The sequence below is a fragment of the Carassius auratus genome, unplaced genomic scaffold (assembly GCF_003368295.1).
Source record: "Carassius auratus strain Wakin unplaced genomic scaffold, ASM336829v1 scaf_tig00008402, whole genome shotgun sequence".
NCBI lineage: Eukaryota > Metazoa > Chordata > Actinopteri > Cypriniformes > Cyprinidae > Carassius > Carassius auratus.
In genome coordinates this window covers 1,055-15,927 of record NW_020523941.1, presented here as the reverse complement: position 1 = coordinate 15,927, position 14,873 = coordinate 1,055, and the positions used below count along the sequence as shown (strand labels likewise).

At 40.0% G+C, this 14,873-nt stretch overlaps 2 protein-coding genes across 2 annotated transcripts in view; both read right to left on the bottom strand.

Annotated features, from left to right (window-relative positions):
* LOC113071897 (exportin-4-like) overlaps positions 1 to 150 on the bottom strand; it is a 30,592-nt gene extending 30,442 nt beyond the window's left edge. Inside the window, 1 exon segment of the mRNA XM_026245178.1 lies at positions 61 to 150. Within this exon segment, the coding sequence (XP_026100963.1) occupies positions 61 to 150 (90 nt within the window).
* Positions 151 to 4,389: 4,239 nt separating this feature from the next.
* On the bottom strand, positions 4,390 to 14,562 carry LOC113071894 (serine/threonine-protein kinase LATS2-like). Its single transcript, XM_026245174.1, is given in 8 exon segments — positions 4,390 to 5,109; positions 5,574 to 5,680; positions 5,785 to 5,967; positions 6,099 to 6,681; positions 6,842 to 8,367; positions 8,462 to 8,594; positions 14,208 to 14,246; positions 14,248 to 14,562. Coding segments are annotated over 8 exon segments (3,417 nt in total). The 3' UTR covers positions 4,390 to 4,578.
* Positions 14,563 to 14,873: the final 311 nt, after the last annotated feature.

The following is a 14,873-nucleotide window of genomic DNA, read 5'->3' as shown; positions in this document are numbered from 1 at the left end:
CCCCCACACAGAGCTAACAGCACACTGACAGAGATGTGAAAACGGCGGCGATATGCTCACCATTAAAACTTTGGCAGCGCTTTCCAGCTGTGAAATCACTTCTGGTGCACCGACCGCCGCCATCATGGTCGTTCTTCAATGACGCGCCATGCACTGCATTGTGGGATTAAGCAGCACTTCGGTCCTGGGAGTTCACAGGCGGGCACATTGTGCCACTAGTAAAGGTTATGTAACAGCCTGCATGGCAATGTGCTATACCTTTTAATCATTTTGTTTTATGGTAAAATCTGACTTGTAGTTTTTAACTGAATACATATGTGCTTGTTTACATTTTAAGCATTACATTTGATGTAGACACAATTGATTTTTTAGACAGCACTGTCAATTTCTGCTAGCGTTTAACTTATTAGTATTTATCTCCATTACCAATTTATTCCCCCAAAAATTCAGTTATGTGTGCAGGTGCATTTTTATTCACAACTGTAACTGGTGGAATATTACAAAGTAAAAAGTGATTATAAAATAAATGTATAATATTTTTTATTTTTAGGTGGTTGTGGATAGGGAATGATAATGCATCATTTATTTGCACTATTTGTACTTAATGTAATAATACCTCAAAACATGCAGTTTTATCATCAAAAAAGGTTTTGATACTAATCACAAGTAATCTGTTTTCATTCTTATGGTGACAACAGTGGTATTCACATTATGATTCACAATCATAATAATAGACCATTTCAATTGTTATATGCACAAAGTATCTGTATTTTGATGTTTTTGATATAGACCTCATCAAGACTTAAAATCAGCCTTGTAAAATATTCATCCTGTAATCATGACTGTAATTTGACTGCCTTCAAACCTAAAAGTTATTTAAAAAGTTAATTTTGATGAAGTTATTGCTGGAAATAAATGGGTTAATAACAAAGATATTCATGCTCTGATGTGTTACATCAGCTAAAAATATCTAGGGTGTAGCCCAGACACCTCTACAGCCACACACACACACACACACACACACACACACACACAAAACACTCAAAACAAGAGGATGATTTGTTTAATTTAATTTAGACATATACAATTACAAATGAGGACAGCGAAAGCATTTCTTAAACATTCTCAGTTCATACACACATGTAAAAAATGAGATATATATCCAAATGCATACTTTCTGTAATACTGTAGACAAGGGGGGTTCAAAAGTTAGCTCAGAAAAGAGAAAAATAAGAATAAAGGGATACAAAAAATATGTATATCTGTATAAATATATGTTCAATAGTAACAGTATTATATAATACAGTTAAAAGATTACAAACGTCAAAAAGTCCCAACCCATTCATCCATTAAAATACAAAAACATACATTAGAGAAAAAGTCCCATCATCACACAATTCTAAATACAGTCAAAGATTGTCAGTCAACATTTTCCAAAGACACAGAACACAGAATCCATCCTAAGCACAGCACACACATTACATTCAAACCTAAACCTGACTCTCTGAGAGATTCATAGAAAGCTCATGCTTTTTCACTGAGTGGTCCGTTCTGACGAATATGGGGTAGCAAACATCTGCCAAACTTGCTTTCACACTCCATGGAGCTCAATCAACTTGTCTGATTGGACCAAAGGCATGATACCAGTTTGACTTGGTATATACATTCACATTAAAATATGTTTGTTAAGGTTTCACTTAACTTTTAGGAGTGATCGTACTGACACAATATATATTTTAAAAAAAAATGTTTTTTTTTTTTTTTAAAGCTCTTTCAGTCAGCGGTCATACAAGTTTTTTGACAATATTGACTGCAAGCAATTAACCACATGATTGTCAGTCAGCTTGAGAGATAACTAATACAAAGAACATTTTGTGCAGTGACACATTACCACCACAGATGATTAGATCTCAGAAAGACAATATTAAATGGACTTCATACAGAAATTCAAAACGAACCTTATCACTGATCAAATGCATACAATGTGTTTCCTCATTCATCCTGCTATGACATGCATATACATCTCCTTCAGAGTCCCATTGACAATCATCTATTCTTGCTTCCTCTTTGTCTTTCTCAAGCTATCTCACCAAAAGCACCCTCTCTCTTCCACTCAGGACCGGCCTGAGAGCAAGAAGCGAAGGCCTTTTCCATCTTCTCCTGAAATACTGAACAGCACATGGTACACACACCCACACATTCATTAGAAGGCACACAGTTCGTCTTACACCAGGTCAATCACACTGACAATCAAAACCACACTTTGTACAAAGAGAGAGAGAGAAAGTATAAATGAAAATTTGATGATAATGATACTTTATAGTGTAATATTAATAACAATAAGCAGCATTGGGTCATGAAACTATACTGAAAATATATAAATCAATATAATATATACTTTGAGATAGCATAATTCAGTTTTAAAGTTATAAAGGCTATTTGTTGTATTTAGAAAACTATATAATGTATTTTCTGTATTGCACATAGCCATACCATCAGATATATTTGTCTTTTCTTTAGCCACTTTTTAACCATTTCTAAAAGGTATCTGCCTCCGAGTATTCTTTACATTTTTATAATACTGTGCTGTGAGATCAATTTAAAATGGTGCAGCAGCAACCTTGATGACAAAACATTTTTGCATTTGTTCTAATGATTCTGTTTCAAAGTTCACTGATGGCGACAGACAAGATCATTTCCAGTGGATCTGGATGAGCATGAACACACACACAACAAAAACCACCCGTCTGACTTTTTAAGATCTTCTTATGAAACTAAATGCAATTAAGAATTCTGGGAAACAGGAAGAAGATAAAGCAGACAGAGTTACACAATGAAAAGCATATGAAGTATTCTTCATAACAAGAAAAGGAAATAGCTGTAGACCCAGCTCTTGTAATTTTGTAAAGTTGAAAACTGTTATGTTGCAGATTTATTCTGGATGGCCAGTTGCATGTCTGTAGCACACCTCTAAAAACAATGTGTTATGCACATCTTAGATACACTTAAAGCAACAGATGAATGTAAAGCAACTATTGGGAGCAGGTTTAGTAAGCCTTTAAACAAACAAACAAAAAAGCAATCCAGATAAGATATTTGTTATTAAATGATTAAAACAGTACTTCGGCAACTAAACTAACACACAATGCAAAATAAAAATGGCAATATTGCAATGTTTTTTGTGGTATTTAATTTGAATGAACGAATGCTACCATGCATATTTCTGACAAGCAAAGGAGACGTATGTTCAGGTCTTTTTAATTTTCTATTAAGAGTCTTAATTTTCCAAATTGTGATTTTTTTTTGTGACATTATTTCCACACATTATGTATGACCTAATAATATATCTCTAACTTAATGGGTTGATTAACATTTAAAAGATGTTGAAATAAAACCTTTAAAAATAATGGGAGTTTTAAGATCCCATGTTCTTGAAGTGCTGACTGTACGTAAAATATTTTGTCTCAATATGTCATCTGAGAGCACCGTTTGACCTGATAAGGCATGAAACATGTGTAACTGCATAATATTTACAAAAAGGCTGCAATTAGTGTTTTAACTGCAAAATACTGCATAATTTTTGGACAGACTTTGCATGAAGAAGTGACCTAATACTGTAAATGTAGAATAATAGACCTAATAATGTAGAAGTTAAATCTTTAAAAGAATCCGCATGACTGTTTACAATGTCACTTTGAACCACTTGGTGGCGCCACAAAATTTTCTAAAACACTTTTTGTTTTAGATAAATGTAGTGAAAATGACTGGGAACATACGGTAGAACATTAGCAAATCTGACTTCCATACTTAAGAAAATGTTCCTGAAATTCGCTATAAAAGTCAGTTTAGTGTTATAAAAAATACAATAATAAAAAAAAAAACTCCACAGTTGTAACTGACAGCATGTTGCATGTATATGCATTTATATTTTTATGGGATTGAATTATGAAGGAGAATTGTGATGTTTCTCTCTGCGCTTAGCATATGTCCTTATCGCAACCTGACCATATAGCCACCATCCTAAGCCCAGCTCTCTTCTGATCCCTCACCATGAACTCTGGTGTTTGGAATGGCTGTGTTAGCATCACCAGGTTAAGAGAGGTGAAGGAAATGTTAAAATATGATGTAAGACTGGGATATTTTCCCCCAGTGGAATAAAGGAATGGGGCACAGTCGACGCAGACCACACTAACCATAAGAGTAGAGTGGTTTGACTGACAAACCACAGAGCAGCAGCTACACACATCTGTTTTTGTGCTCTCATAGGAGAGTAGCCAACTTTATCAGTCACACCAACATCCCCATGAACTAAGCTGCGTGTATTTCCTTGGTCCCAGGTCAGAGTTTGAATCATTTTTGAACAGGCAAAGGATACAGCATAATGCTTTTGGAGGAATAAACACGTTTCACATGGAACTCTCTGCACTCCATTTCTGATGTTCTTCCATGCATTTAACCTGTACAAAACACTCTGAAGAAAAAGTTGGGTTAAAAGGAAGTGTAGGAGATGCAGCGTGTTAACTGGCGAGGTCCTCTATGGGTAAAGGCAGAGCAGCATGAACACCTTATCCAACATTCTCACACATAAACCGGCTCACACCCTTCCCCTTGCTCTTCCTCCTCATGAACCTCTTCCTCTTCTAGCTCAGGCTTCAGGCCCCCAGCCACACTACTGTTGGACAGGTCTTGCTTTGCTTCCGGGGGCTTGGGATAACGGAATGGACAGCCATTATCATCAAAAAACCTTCGGAAGGTGAACTCATAAAAGGCATGCTCAGGGTGTTTGCCGTGAGGAGAACAAAGCATGTCCCAAGTGCGGGTGCTGTCACCACTGTCACTCCAGGCTCCTGGACCCCCCTCTTCTTCCACAGGGTCAAAGTTGGATGTATCCATGGGGTGGGCAATCTTCGGTCTGTATGGAGCAGGTTGTGTACGAAGATTGCTGGAGAAATCCATCTCAGCAAAGAATGGGTGAGCCTTTATCTCTCCAGCCCCGTTTCCTCCCAGACGCTCTTCTGCTGAACAGCAGAGTTGACCAATAATGTCAACTGCCTCTGGGCTCAGTTTTACTTGTGGAGGCACCTGCAGGGTGTTCTCCCAGTTTATCACCTATGGAGGCATTGGGAACAAAGTTATTCGATAATTTTTACCATTCCATATATCCCAAACATGTAAAAAATTTACAGAAGACAAGCTGTCCACTTTACTTCAACTCAATAAAAAAGGAACCCATGAAGGTGATGACATCGACGTTAGCAGTGCCTCATCCCTATTGTCACAATTCCATAAAACCTAAAAAGTTATAACTCCAAAGACAACATGTCTAGTCTGATTACATCAGTGTTGTCCAATCCTTCTCCTGGAGAGCCACTATCTTGTGTTGGAGTTCAGCTCCAACCCTTATTAAACACATGAACTGGCTAATCAAGGTCTTTAGGATTACTAGAAACTTTCAAGTGTGTTAGGGCAATTTAGACCTAAACTTTGCTGGACATTGGCCCTCCAGGAGAAGGACTGGACATACTGGTTTACATTAACCGTGAGACCTAATAAAATGCAAACAGAGCTCTTACCTTAAGCTGTGTCTCCGTTGGGGTTGGAGCAAGGAACGGTGGCTGGCCAACCAGCATCTCAAACAGGATTACTCCAACACTCCACCAGTCACACAGCTGTGTGTATCCTGCACATTAGAAAGTATCACACTTAAGAGGAGAAGAGATCTATAAACACTGGCACTTCCTAGTGACTAGCTTGTACTTCCGGTTGACTCTGTGCACTCCGTACCTTTGCGCAAAAGCACTTCAGGGGCAATGTAGTTAGGAGTGCCCACCAGAGAGTGTGCCAGGCAGCGCTGGTGTTGTCGAGTTGCCCGTTGTTCCAAAGTCATCAGCCGATCACCACAACGGCAGTTAGACACATCATCCCAAAAGTCACTTGGCTCCATACTATCTTGCCGGATATGGTTCCCTATTCATGCAGTGCAAAGAGAGAAAGTAAAGACAACCAATTATTTTAATTTGAAGAACACTGCAACAGTATTTAGGCCACTTTCAAACAGCTAAAAGTTATGAGTATAACCTTTTCTTGAAGTCCCTTACCTTTTTGGTAATACTTGGAGTTGTGAGTCCAACGGAATCCAGTACACAGACCAAAATCAGTCAGCTTGATGTGTCCGTCCAGGTCAATTAGGATGTTGTCTGGCTTGATATCCCTGTGGATGAAGCCCATCTTATGCACACTCTCGATGGCCAGTGTTAGTTCTGCCACGTAGAACCTGGCTAAGGGCTCTGGAAAAACCCCCATACGGATCAGCAAGCTCATCATATCTCCTCCAGGAATGTAATCCATGACGAAGTACAGGCTGTCTCTGTCCTGAAATGAGTAGTACAACCTGACTACCCACTCATTGTCAGCCTCTGCCAAGATATCTCGTTCTGCTTTCACATGGGCTACTTGGTTTCGGTTCAGAACATCTTTCTTTCGTAGAGTCTTCATAGCATACAGGGCCCCCGTGTCTACTTTGCGTGTAAGACACACCTCACCAAAGGCCCCGATGCCGAGTGTCTTGATTTTGACAAACATCGATTTGTCCATCTTGGCACGTCGTAGTCGGTTGTAATTGGATTCCTTCTGATAAAGCATCTTTCTCATCTGTTCCTGCTCTGCCTCTGAAAGGCCAGCCTTGTGGAGTGGAAGAGATAGAAAAGGGTGGCTTGATTAATGACAATAATGTAATAACATTTAGAATCAATATCGAACACTCATTTAACACAACAATTGTCTGGAATGCAAATCAACCATCTACGTATTTTTTGTTTAATAGAGTTCTAGCACTGGTTACCTTGGACATCTCTTGCTCCAGCTGCATCCTGCGATTGAGTTTCTGCTGATAGGTCTTCATCACATTTTCCACATGCTGCTCCATGTAGAACTTAAAGGCGAAGGGAGAATAACTCTTAATGCGAGACTCCCGCTTCTCTTCATCACGGGCGTTCTTTCGCACAGGCACAGGTGAGGTTTGAATCTGCTTCTTATCCTTCACTGCCTTCTCTCCTTTGCCAGTTTTCACTTTGTCTTTGGAGACTGGTTCCTCTTGCTTTCCTACTGAGGCACTCTGGACTGTTCTACTTGTAGTATTGACATCTTGAAATCCACCCATGGCTCCAGTCTCCAGGGATACAGGCTCAGTTCCAGGTCCAGATCCAGGCATGAGCAGTGTTTTGGGGTAGGGTGGAGGCGGACAGCGGTGTTCTTGATTGGGCTCCAGGGCAAAAGTCTCATCTGGCATGTATCCATGAGACTCTGGTGCATCCTGGGCTTGTGCACTCAGCCACCCTGGATGGCATGGTCCCACAGCTGTCTTCGGCTCAGGCCTCATGACCCGTATACTCTTAACAGGTGGCTGGATTGGTGGAGAGCTCACTGCAGTTATTGTATTTGGCGGACCCAAAGATGCATCCTGCTTTCCAGCAACACTAGCTGCAGGAGGCAATGCCTGCCTCACAGTCACCTTCTGGTGGGTGTTGAAAGAATTGGTCCTACTGGGGACACGTACCTCACCTCTAAAGGGCCCCTGTGGCTGCCTAGCTGAAGGAGTCCCCTCAGGACTTTGGGCTCCTGGCCAGTGATGCTCATAGAGGTCGAGGTTTAGACTTGCCCTGGAAGGAGTGAGAAGGCCTTGAGGAACATCAGAAAACTCACCACCCATAGCTCCAGGTGAGCGCTGCATCATGTGAACCTGGTGTGAGGTGGGACTGGCTTGGCGTGGGTGCGAATGTGGTGGAAGATATAAGTTAGGAGGGTAGCCACCAGAGTTTTGGCCCATTGCTCCTTTGCCTGGCATATTAACATAGTTTTCGGATGTTAGCGGGGTCATCTTATTCTGGAAAGAAGCACTTCGTTTTACCCCATAGCCAGAGGCTTCTATCATATGAGGCCTGTAGTCATAATGAGTGCCAGGACCTCCCGAGGGCTGAGGCTGGATTTGCATGGGTGGTCCAGGCACACTGTAGCCCATCATGGCCTGTTCTATCCCACCAGGGTAGCCTTTTTGCTGGGCTGGACCAGGGGTGTACATAGGGTTCCCAGGGTTATTTTGGGGAGCCATGCTTGTGGAGTAGGCACCCATACTTGCAGGACGACCCATTGGGTTTCCCATGGTAGGACCCTGTGAATTGTTGGCAGGCGGTGGCATGTAGTTCATGACAGGTGGTCCACCCATGTATGCACGAGCCATCTCACCCTCAGCCCCATAACCAGCTCCCTCATACAGTGGTGCTCCCATTTGGTGATAAGGTGGCATTGCCCCATCCCCAGTGCCCTCCATTGCCACCCTGTGGTCCATTAAATTTGGCATGCCAGTTTTTCCTGTAGTGAATTTAAAAAGGGTAATTTTGAGTTTAAAGGCAGTGCATCATTCATAAAATGAATATAGTAATATATGCTTATAGTCTGCACATACCTGGGGAAGTTTGTTTGATGACACGTACAATCTGTTCATTGTGAGGGTCCAGGTAACCCATTTTGCTAATGTATTCCAATGCTGCCTCAATGTTACGGCTGCCAGTCTGTTTTAGGGCACGGACTGCCATTTCCTGTTTCAGAAATGTGAAGCAGAGAACTATTAAAAAAAAATAAGCAATGCTTACAATTTTTTCTTTTTGGTTTTCACAATACATTTCCTGTCATTATTTACAAATGAGGCACAACTTCACTTATATGAGGTTTTTAAATGCTACTTAAGATTCAATACTACTAGTACTTTTAAAGATGAGATTACAACTAGGCTACCTGTAGGCATGATACTCTTTATTATAAATCACAGAGATCAGTTTGAATTAAATCACTTGAAGCAAAGCAAAGCTGCTGAGGCCATGACTGTCAATAAATTCCCCCAAATATCCCACATCAGATGTAGGACAACCAGAAAGTGTAGATTTTGTTCTTTAATTTGCAGATAAATTCATTTCTGGAGAGACTTTAATAGAGCCAAAATTATATATATTTTCTTTTCTTTTACATTTAAGGCAAAGTCAGATTTCCTTCACTTAAAAGGCAATGCTCTAGTTTAATTTAGTTAACATTCTTCAGCAAAAAAGGAATGCATGTTCTTGAGCAAAAGGAATGTATGTAGCTTGACAAATACTTTAACCAAAATGGTATCGTACAGTTTTAGAATTTGTACTAGTTATGGAAAATTACCTCAATGCACTTAGATAAACACATATGTCCACATGAACACGCACGTAAATATACATTAACCCTTAGCACATACACACACAACAGATAATTGTTAAAACAACATTCCCTGCAGCTGCTTCCTCTGTAAGTTAGCACAAGGGTCTTCCGGTGCCAGCCCACAAGTGCACTATGACCAGAGCTGGGCACATCTGACCACACATCGCACTGTGGGACCCTTGAAATGATTCATAGATTTGATGGTTATACTTAAGGAACATTCATTTTAATTTGAAACTTTGATTTTTATTAATTTTTTATAATTATACTGAATTTAAAGTATATATATATTTTATTTATTTATTTATTTATTTTTAGTTCTTCTCAACAGTATTACCCACCATGCAACAACTCTGTTTGTCTGTAAGGAAACTAAAGACCTTTAGTCTTAGTCCCTTGTCACATTTTGTGACAGGGCAATTTAAAATAAAACATCTCAGACATGTACAATCTTCTGTGAGCAGACCCACACCTATATGAGGAAATCCCCTTGAATGGCATATGACCTCATTCAGAAGACATTCTGCCCAAACCCAATTCTACAGCACCACAACAAGCTGTTATATACTGCCTCTGGTGGTCAAACATAATGCTGCACCAAGCATGCCATGGAAAATTGGTGGGGTAAGTGCCTAATTCCGCACATACTTCTGTTTATGCATTCAAAGTAGATTCATATTATGAAACTATGACAAATTTAGAGTGATAAAGACTATTACAGAGTTTTGGTTAGATGGCACTGACAGAGTAAAAATCAATGGCCATACACAAGCAGCTATAAAACCTTGGGCACACTCAGTACGCAGTGCCACATCCACACGCATTCTACACATTCCCTGGGTAGTTTAGATTACTCTGTGTATTGCCATCAGTTTGTCTACATGCTTACTTACAAAGTCAGAACTGTACAAAACATGCAGGAAATACTCTGAGCACACGCTGTCTGTGATTGCTGCTCTCAGAAGTGCCATGGCTTTCTGTTGCATTCCATCACTGTCCGCTCCAAGGGTGTGTGCCTTCTCGTCCCCCTTGGTTATTTAAAGGCGCCACTCTCTCGTTCCCTCTTTAAAACTCACACACACGCACACACACACACACACACACACACACACACAACAATCCAACATGGACTTCAGTCTGGTTTCGGGAAGGGCTAGGTCTGGTCTGGCCCCAGGTCAGAGTTTCAGCTCTGACCTCCACTGTCATGGCGACAGATGATCAGGATATTCCACGGGCCAGCAAGCAGAAGTTCCATCCATGTATAAATCTATGTTTCAGTCTCATTTTAAATTGTCCCCTCCTCCTCTCTTTATTTTTGAAAACTTTCTGGTCCAATGTGCTCCAAGCGTTCATTTGGCTGGTCCCAAAATATCTCGTTTGTATTTACACCCTTGTCATGACCACAAGCCTCAATGCTACACTAGACATTCAATTACTGACTGTGGCGTCGGTCGGTAAGTACCCACACAGAAACACAAACACTTCTTTCTCCTTTTTTCCCAAACTCATACTTTAAAAAGTAAACAGTCTATAGTCTTGAATAAAGTGACATAAATATATTCCATCACTATTCATTTTTAAGAGCTTCCACTTTGACCCAAATTCTGAAACACATTCCACCACTGAACATGGTAACGAAAGCCATATGGAGGACTCCAAGATAAGGACCGGATGGGCATCATCATCAGTGGATGGAGAGGTGAAACATCATCCTTAAAATAGCAAAATAGCTAAAACAGCAGCTAAAACAGGTCATGGGTTCAAATCCTTGGGCATGCATGAACTAAAAAAAAAATGTCCTCAAGCAGGGATTCGAACTCGGGACGCCCACAATACAATCACGTTGTAAGTCAGCGCACTGCCCAAAAGAATGTCGACAATGACAAATGTCATTGTAATCTTTTATATACAATAACTTACTCTGCTCTTCTTTTTGGATGACATCCCCGATACCTCTTACTTTTCAGCCCCTTCCCACCAACCACTGATATTTAGTGATGAAGAAAAAATTGAGCCCTGTCCTACATTAGTTCTTGTTAAATATTCTGTTCCACTCACATAACAAAAGTCTAATAGTGTTTCAGATTGACTTTCAATGTAAAAATGCACTCAACTGACCAGTTCAACATCCTGGACAAACTGCGTTGTGCAAGATGGCTAATATAAACATTTAGATCATGTGCAAACACGATATGTCAACGCCGCACTAGACATTTATCATATCACGTATATTCCGCCAGTACACAAGCATCACATGCATGATGTATGCAGACAGCTTTTCATATCCTAAGCTCCAAACCACAAATCCACAACACATGTCATACTCATCTTCTTCCTACACCCCACCCCCTTCATTCCCCAACTAAAACATTTCCTCCTTCAGAGGTGGTTATGTAACCGTCAGCCACATTGCTGTGTAATTTGTGAGGCGAAATCCAACTATATCAACCAAACTAAAGCAGCTCAGGGAAGGACCAGAGGCAGCCATTTACCTTCCTGGAATGTACAGAGAGTCTGGGAGGAACACAGGCCCCAGTCAGAAGACGACGATGACGAACTAAAAATAACTAGTCACACACCACAACCGAGTCATTTCACAATAATGACTAAATTACTACTAATAAAAACATGCCGAAATGTATGCCCAGATCTTATGGGAGGTCTAGGCGCATGTGGTCCACAACAGAGGGACAAGATTCAAACTCAGTGAATATTTGGCCAGGCTAAATCTGAAAACGAGGAGACATGAAGTCAGACAGACTAAGCCACAAAACACAAATTTCATGTTTTTGTAACAACTGAATAAAAACCTTTAACCCACATATAAAATCAAAAAATTTCAAAGGACCAGAAAAGGGACATCCCTGCTTACTGTATTCCTGCTGGGGAAACTGTACCACCCATCTACGAATGAACGGAGCACTTCCTCTGTGTGTACTGCTGTCGTTCATGCGTCCCATGAATGCAGGGCAAAGAAAAATCAACCGTATGATTGTGAAATTCACATATGCCTGTGAAATAGTATGCTGTCAGTTCTGAATTCAATAAATATAAATGGTGGAAATCATGTTTAAAGTAGCTGTCCTCAAATGGAGGGTTAATCTTACTTTAATTATAGTATTAATGAACTGTTACTACATAAACTCATACTAGTACATAAAATGATCATTCATGCATATCATAATCAGCCAGCATCAGGACCGACAGCAAAAGATAAGCCTGTCAGGAATGTATTCAGACATCATGATCCAAATCAAGTCTGACTCCATACTATACTTCATCTGATAGCATGTTTCAGCTTCCAGAGACCTAAAAAAGTCCCGTTCCAGTCTCTATTTAGCCATGTCATAAAGGCAGTTTGGCTCCCTTCAGCTAGGCCTCGTAATTCCACTGGGCCGTGGTGGATTTCTCGCTGGTGTTGTGCATGGGCTTGAGCACAGCATTCCTCACATGCCTAATGCAATCACAGGGCTGCTCTCAGAGCTGTATCTGAACATTAGCAGCAAAGCTCCAACACATATTCATCAATGATCTGACAATGAGTCCGCTTTAGAGAGACCGAAACAAACTATAGGACCTTTGGTCTCCTGCATGTTTGACACAAATGAATGAACATGTTTTTTATTTTATTTTTTATTCTGCCATCAATTTATCCCCCTTATGTCGTTTCAAACTTGTATGGATTTATTTTTTTTCAGTGGTAGGTTGTTTAATATTATTTATATACTATTAGAGTATTTATAAAGGTTTTCAATTGTTTCAACACTTTAAATCTAATTCAGTAAGTTGTTCAATTATGTTCTATGAAATTTTCATTTCAGCTTAATATCAAGGTTAAGGTTTTAAATTTAGTATTATAACAACACTGCTCTGTGAATGTAAAATATCTCAGTTGTTTCTTTTTTGGTCAGTGGTCACCACAACTTTTCAATTATCAACATTCTTCAAAGTATCTTCTTCTGTGTTCTACAAAAGAAGGAAATGCATACATGTTTGGAACGGCATGAGGGTGAGTAGATGATAACAGAGATTTTGGGTGAACTATCCCTTTAATATTCAGCCACTAGATTTCAATACAGGGACCAGAACACATGTAACACATTTAACTAAATAGTGATTGCACAACAACCACTATTGCACAGCAACACAGATACACTGAAACAATCAGTTACAAATACTACAGTATAATGTTCCAGCATTTAGTTATATATTAACTGGACCATTATCAGCTAACACTAATACTGGCATGTACAACTGAAACACAAGTCTGTATAAATGTTTGTATTTTGAGTGTTAAAGGTAAGGATTAGGAAGGGCTGATTTGGCTTCTGCCACTTCCTTTGGGGCGGAGATGTTCCACTGAGCTCATCAAAGAAAACAACTAAAAAACCAAATAAGTTGTGAAAAACTGCCATTTCCAACATTACATTCTATATTATGTAATGATTTCAGACTTGGCAAAGACTTAATTTCTACTGTACAATGTTCAAAGTTCAATCTTTGATATTTAAGCTCAAAAAGATTTTTTTTTTCAGAAACATTTCTGAATGCAAGTTTATACAACTGCATTTGTCTATGTATCCGTATGTGTGTGTGTGTGTGTGTGTGTGTGTGTGTATGCATGCATGTATGTATCCGTATACATGTGTGTGTGTATATAAAATTAAAAAATATATATCTTTCAATCAATTTAACATGTCCTTGCTGAAAAAAGAAATGGTTAAAAATTTGTTTTTGTGTAAATAAGATTTCTTTTTTTAGCAAGGACATGTTAAATTGATTGAAATATATTTTTTTAAAATATTACAAACCAGAAATAAATATACACTCACATACAGGCCTACATAAATCTTTTTAAAAAACATTCTTATATATTTTGTATTATTTATATTACTATCTGAAATTTGAAATACCTACACATACAGTATACATCCAGTATATTTATATTATCCAACAGAGACATTACTTACCTGATCACAACCAGCATTGACGAGATCCTGCAACATCTGGTCTGTTGACTTCACCAGGATGTCCCGAGCTGGATCCCGGCCCTGATTCATTGGCAAAGGGCAATAGAGACTTGCGGATCTCTCGCAGCGCATTTTGGTAGTTGTTGAACTTCTGAGGCTGCCGGAGCTGTTGTTGCCTTCCAGCTTGGTCTTTCCCCTTAGAGTCCCCACCTCTGCCCCCCTCCCCTCGAGAGCTCCCTCCATGAAGCGCCTGGCTCACCAGCTTCGCAGGTTGTTTCAGTCCTTCCTTGATTTCCTGCAGGCGCTGGCGCGTGTTGCCCACGTACGGGGCGGCAGGGAAGGTCTTAGGCCTCATGAGGTGAACGTGGCCTGTACACACAAATGCTTCACCCTTGAAAAACACAGAAAGATTTAGCCAGTTACTAAAAACACACAATGGAAGTGCAATCATACACTAAGACACAGAATTGTACACACCCAGGCTCAGTCTGACCTGAATAGATAACAGGCTGCAATGGGAAAGATGCTAGGGAAGATTAGGATTCCTGTTTTCACTCGTCTTTGTTGATGCTGCCTCTTTGGCTCTGGCTCGTGCTGGATGCTGGCCTACTCACATCCCAGCACCCCTTTCAGGGCTCACACTCCCCCTCCTCCAAGACATGTGAG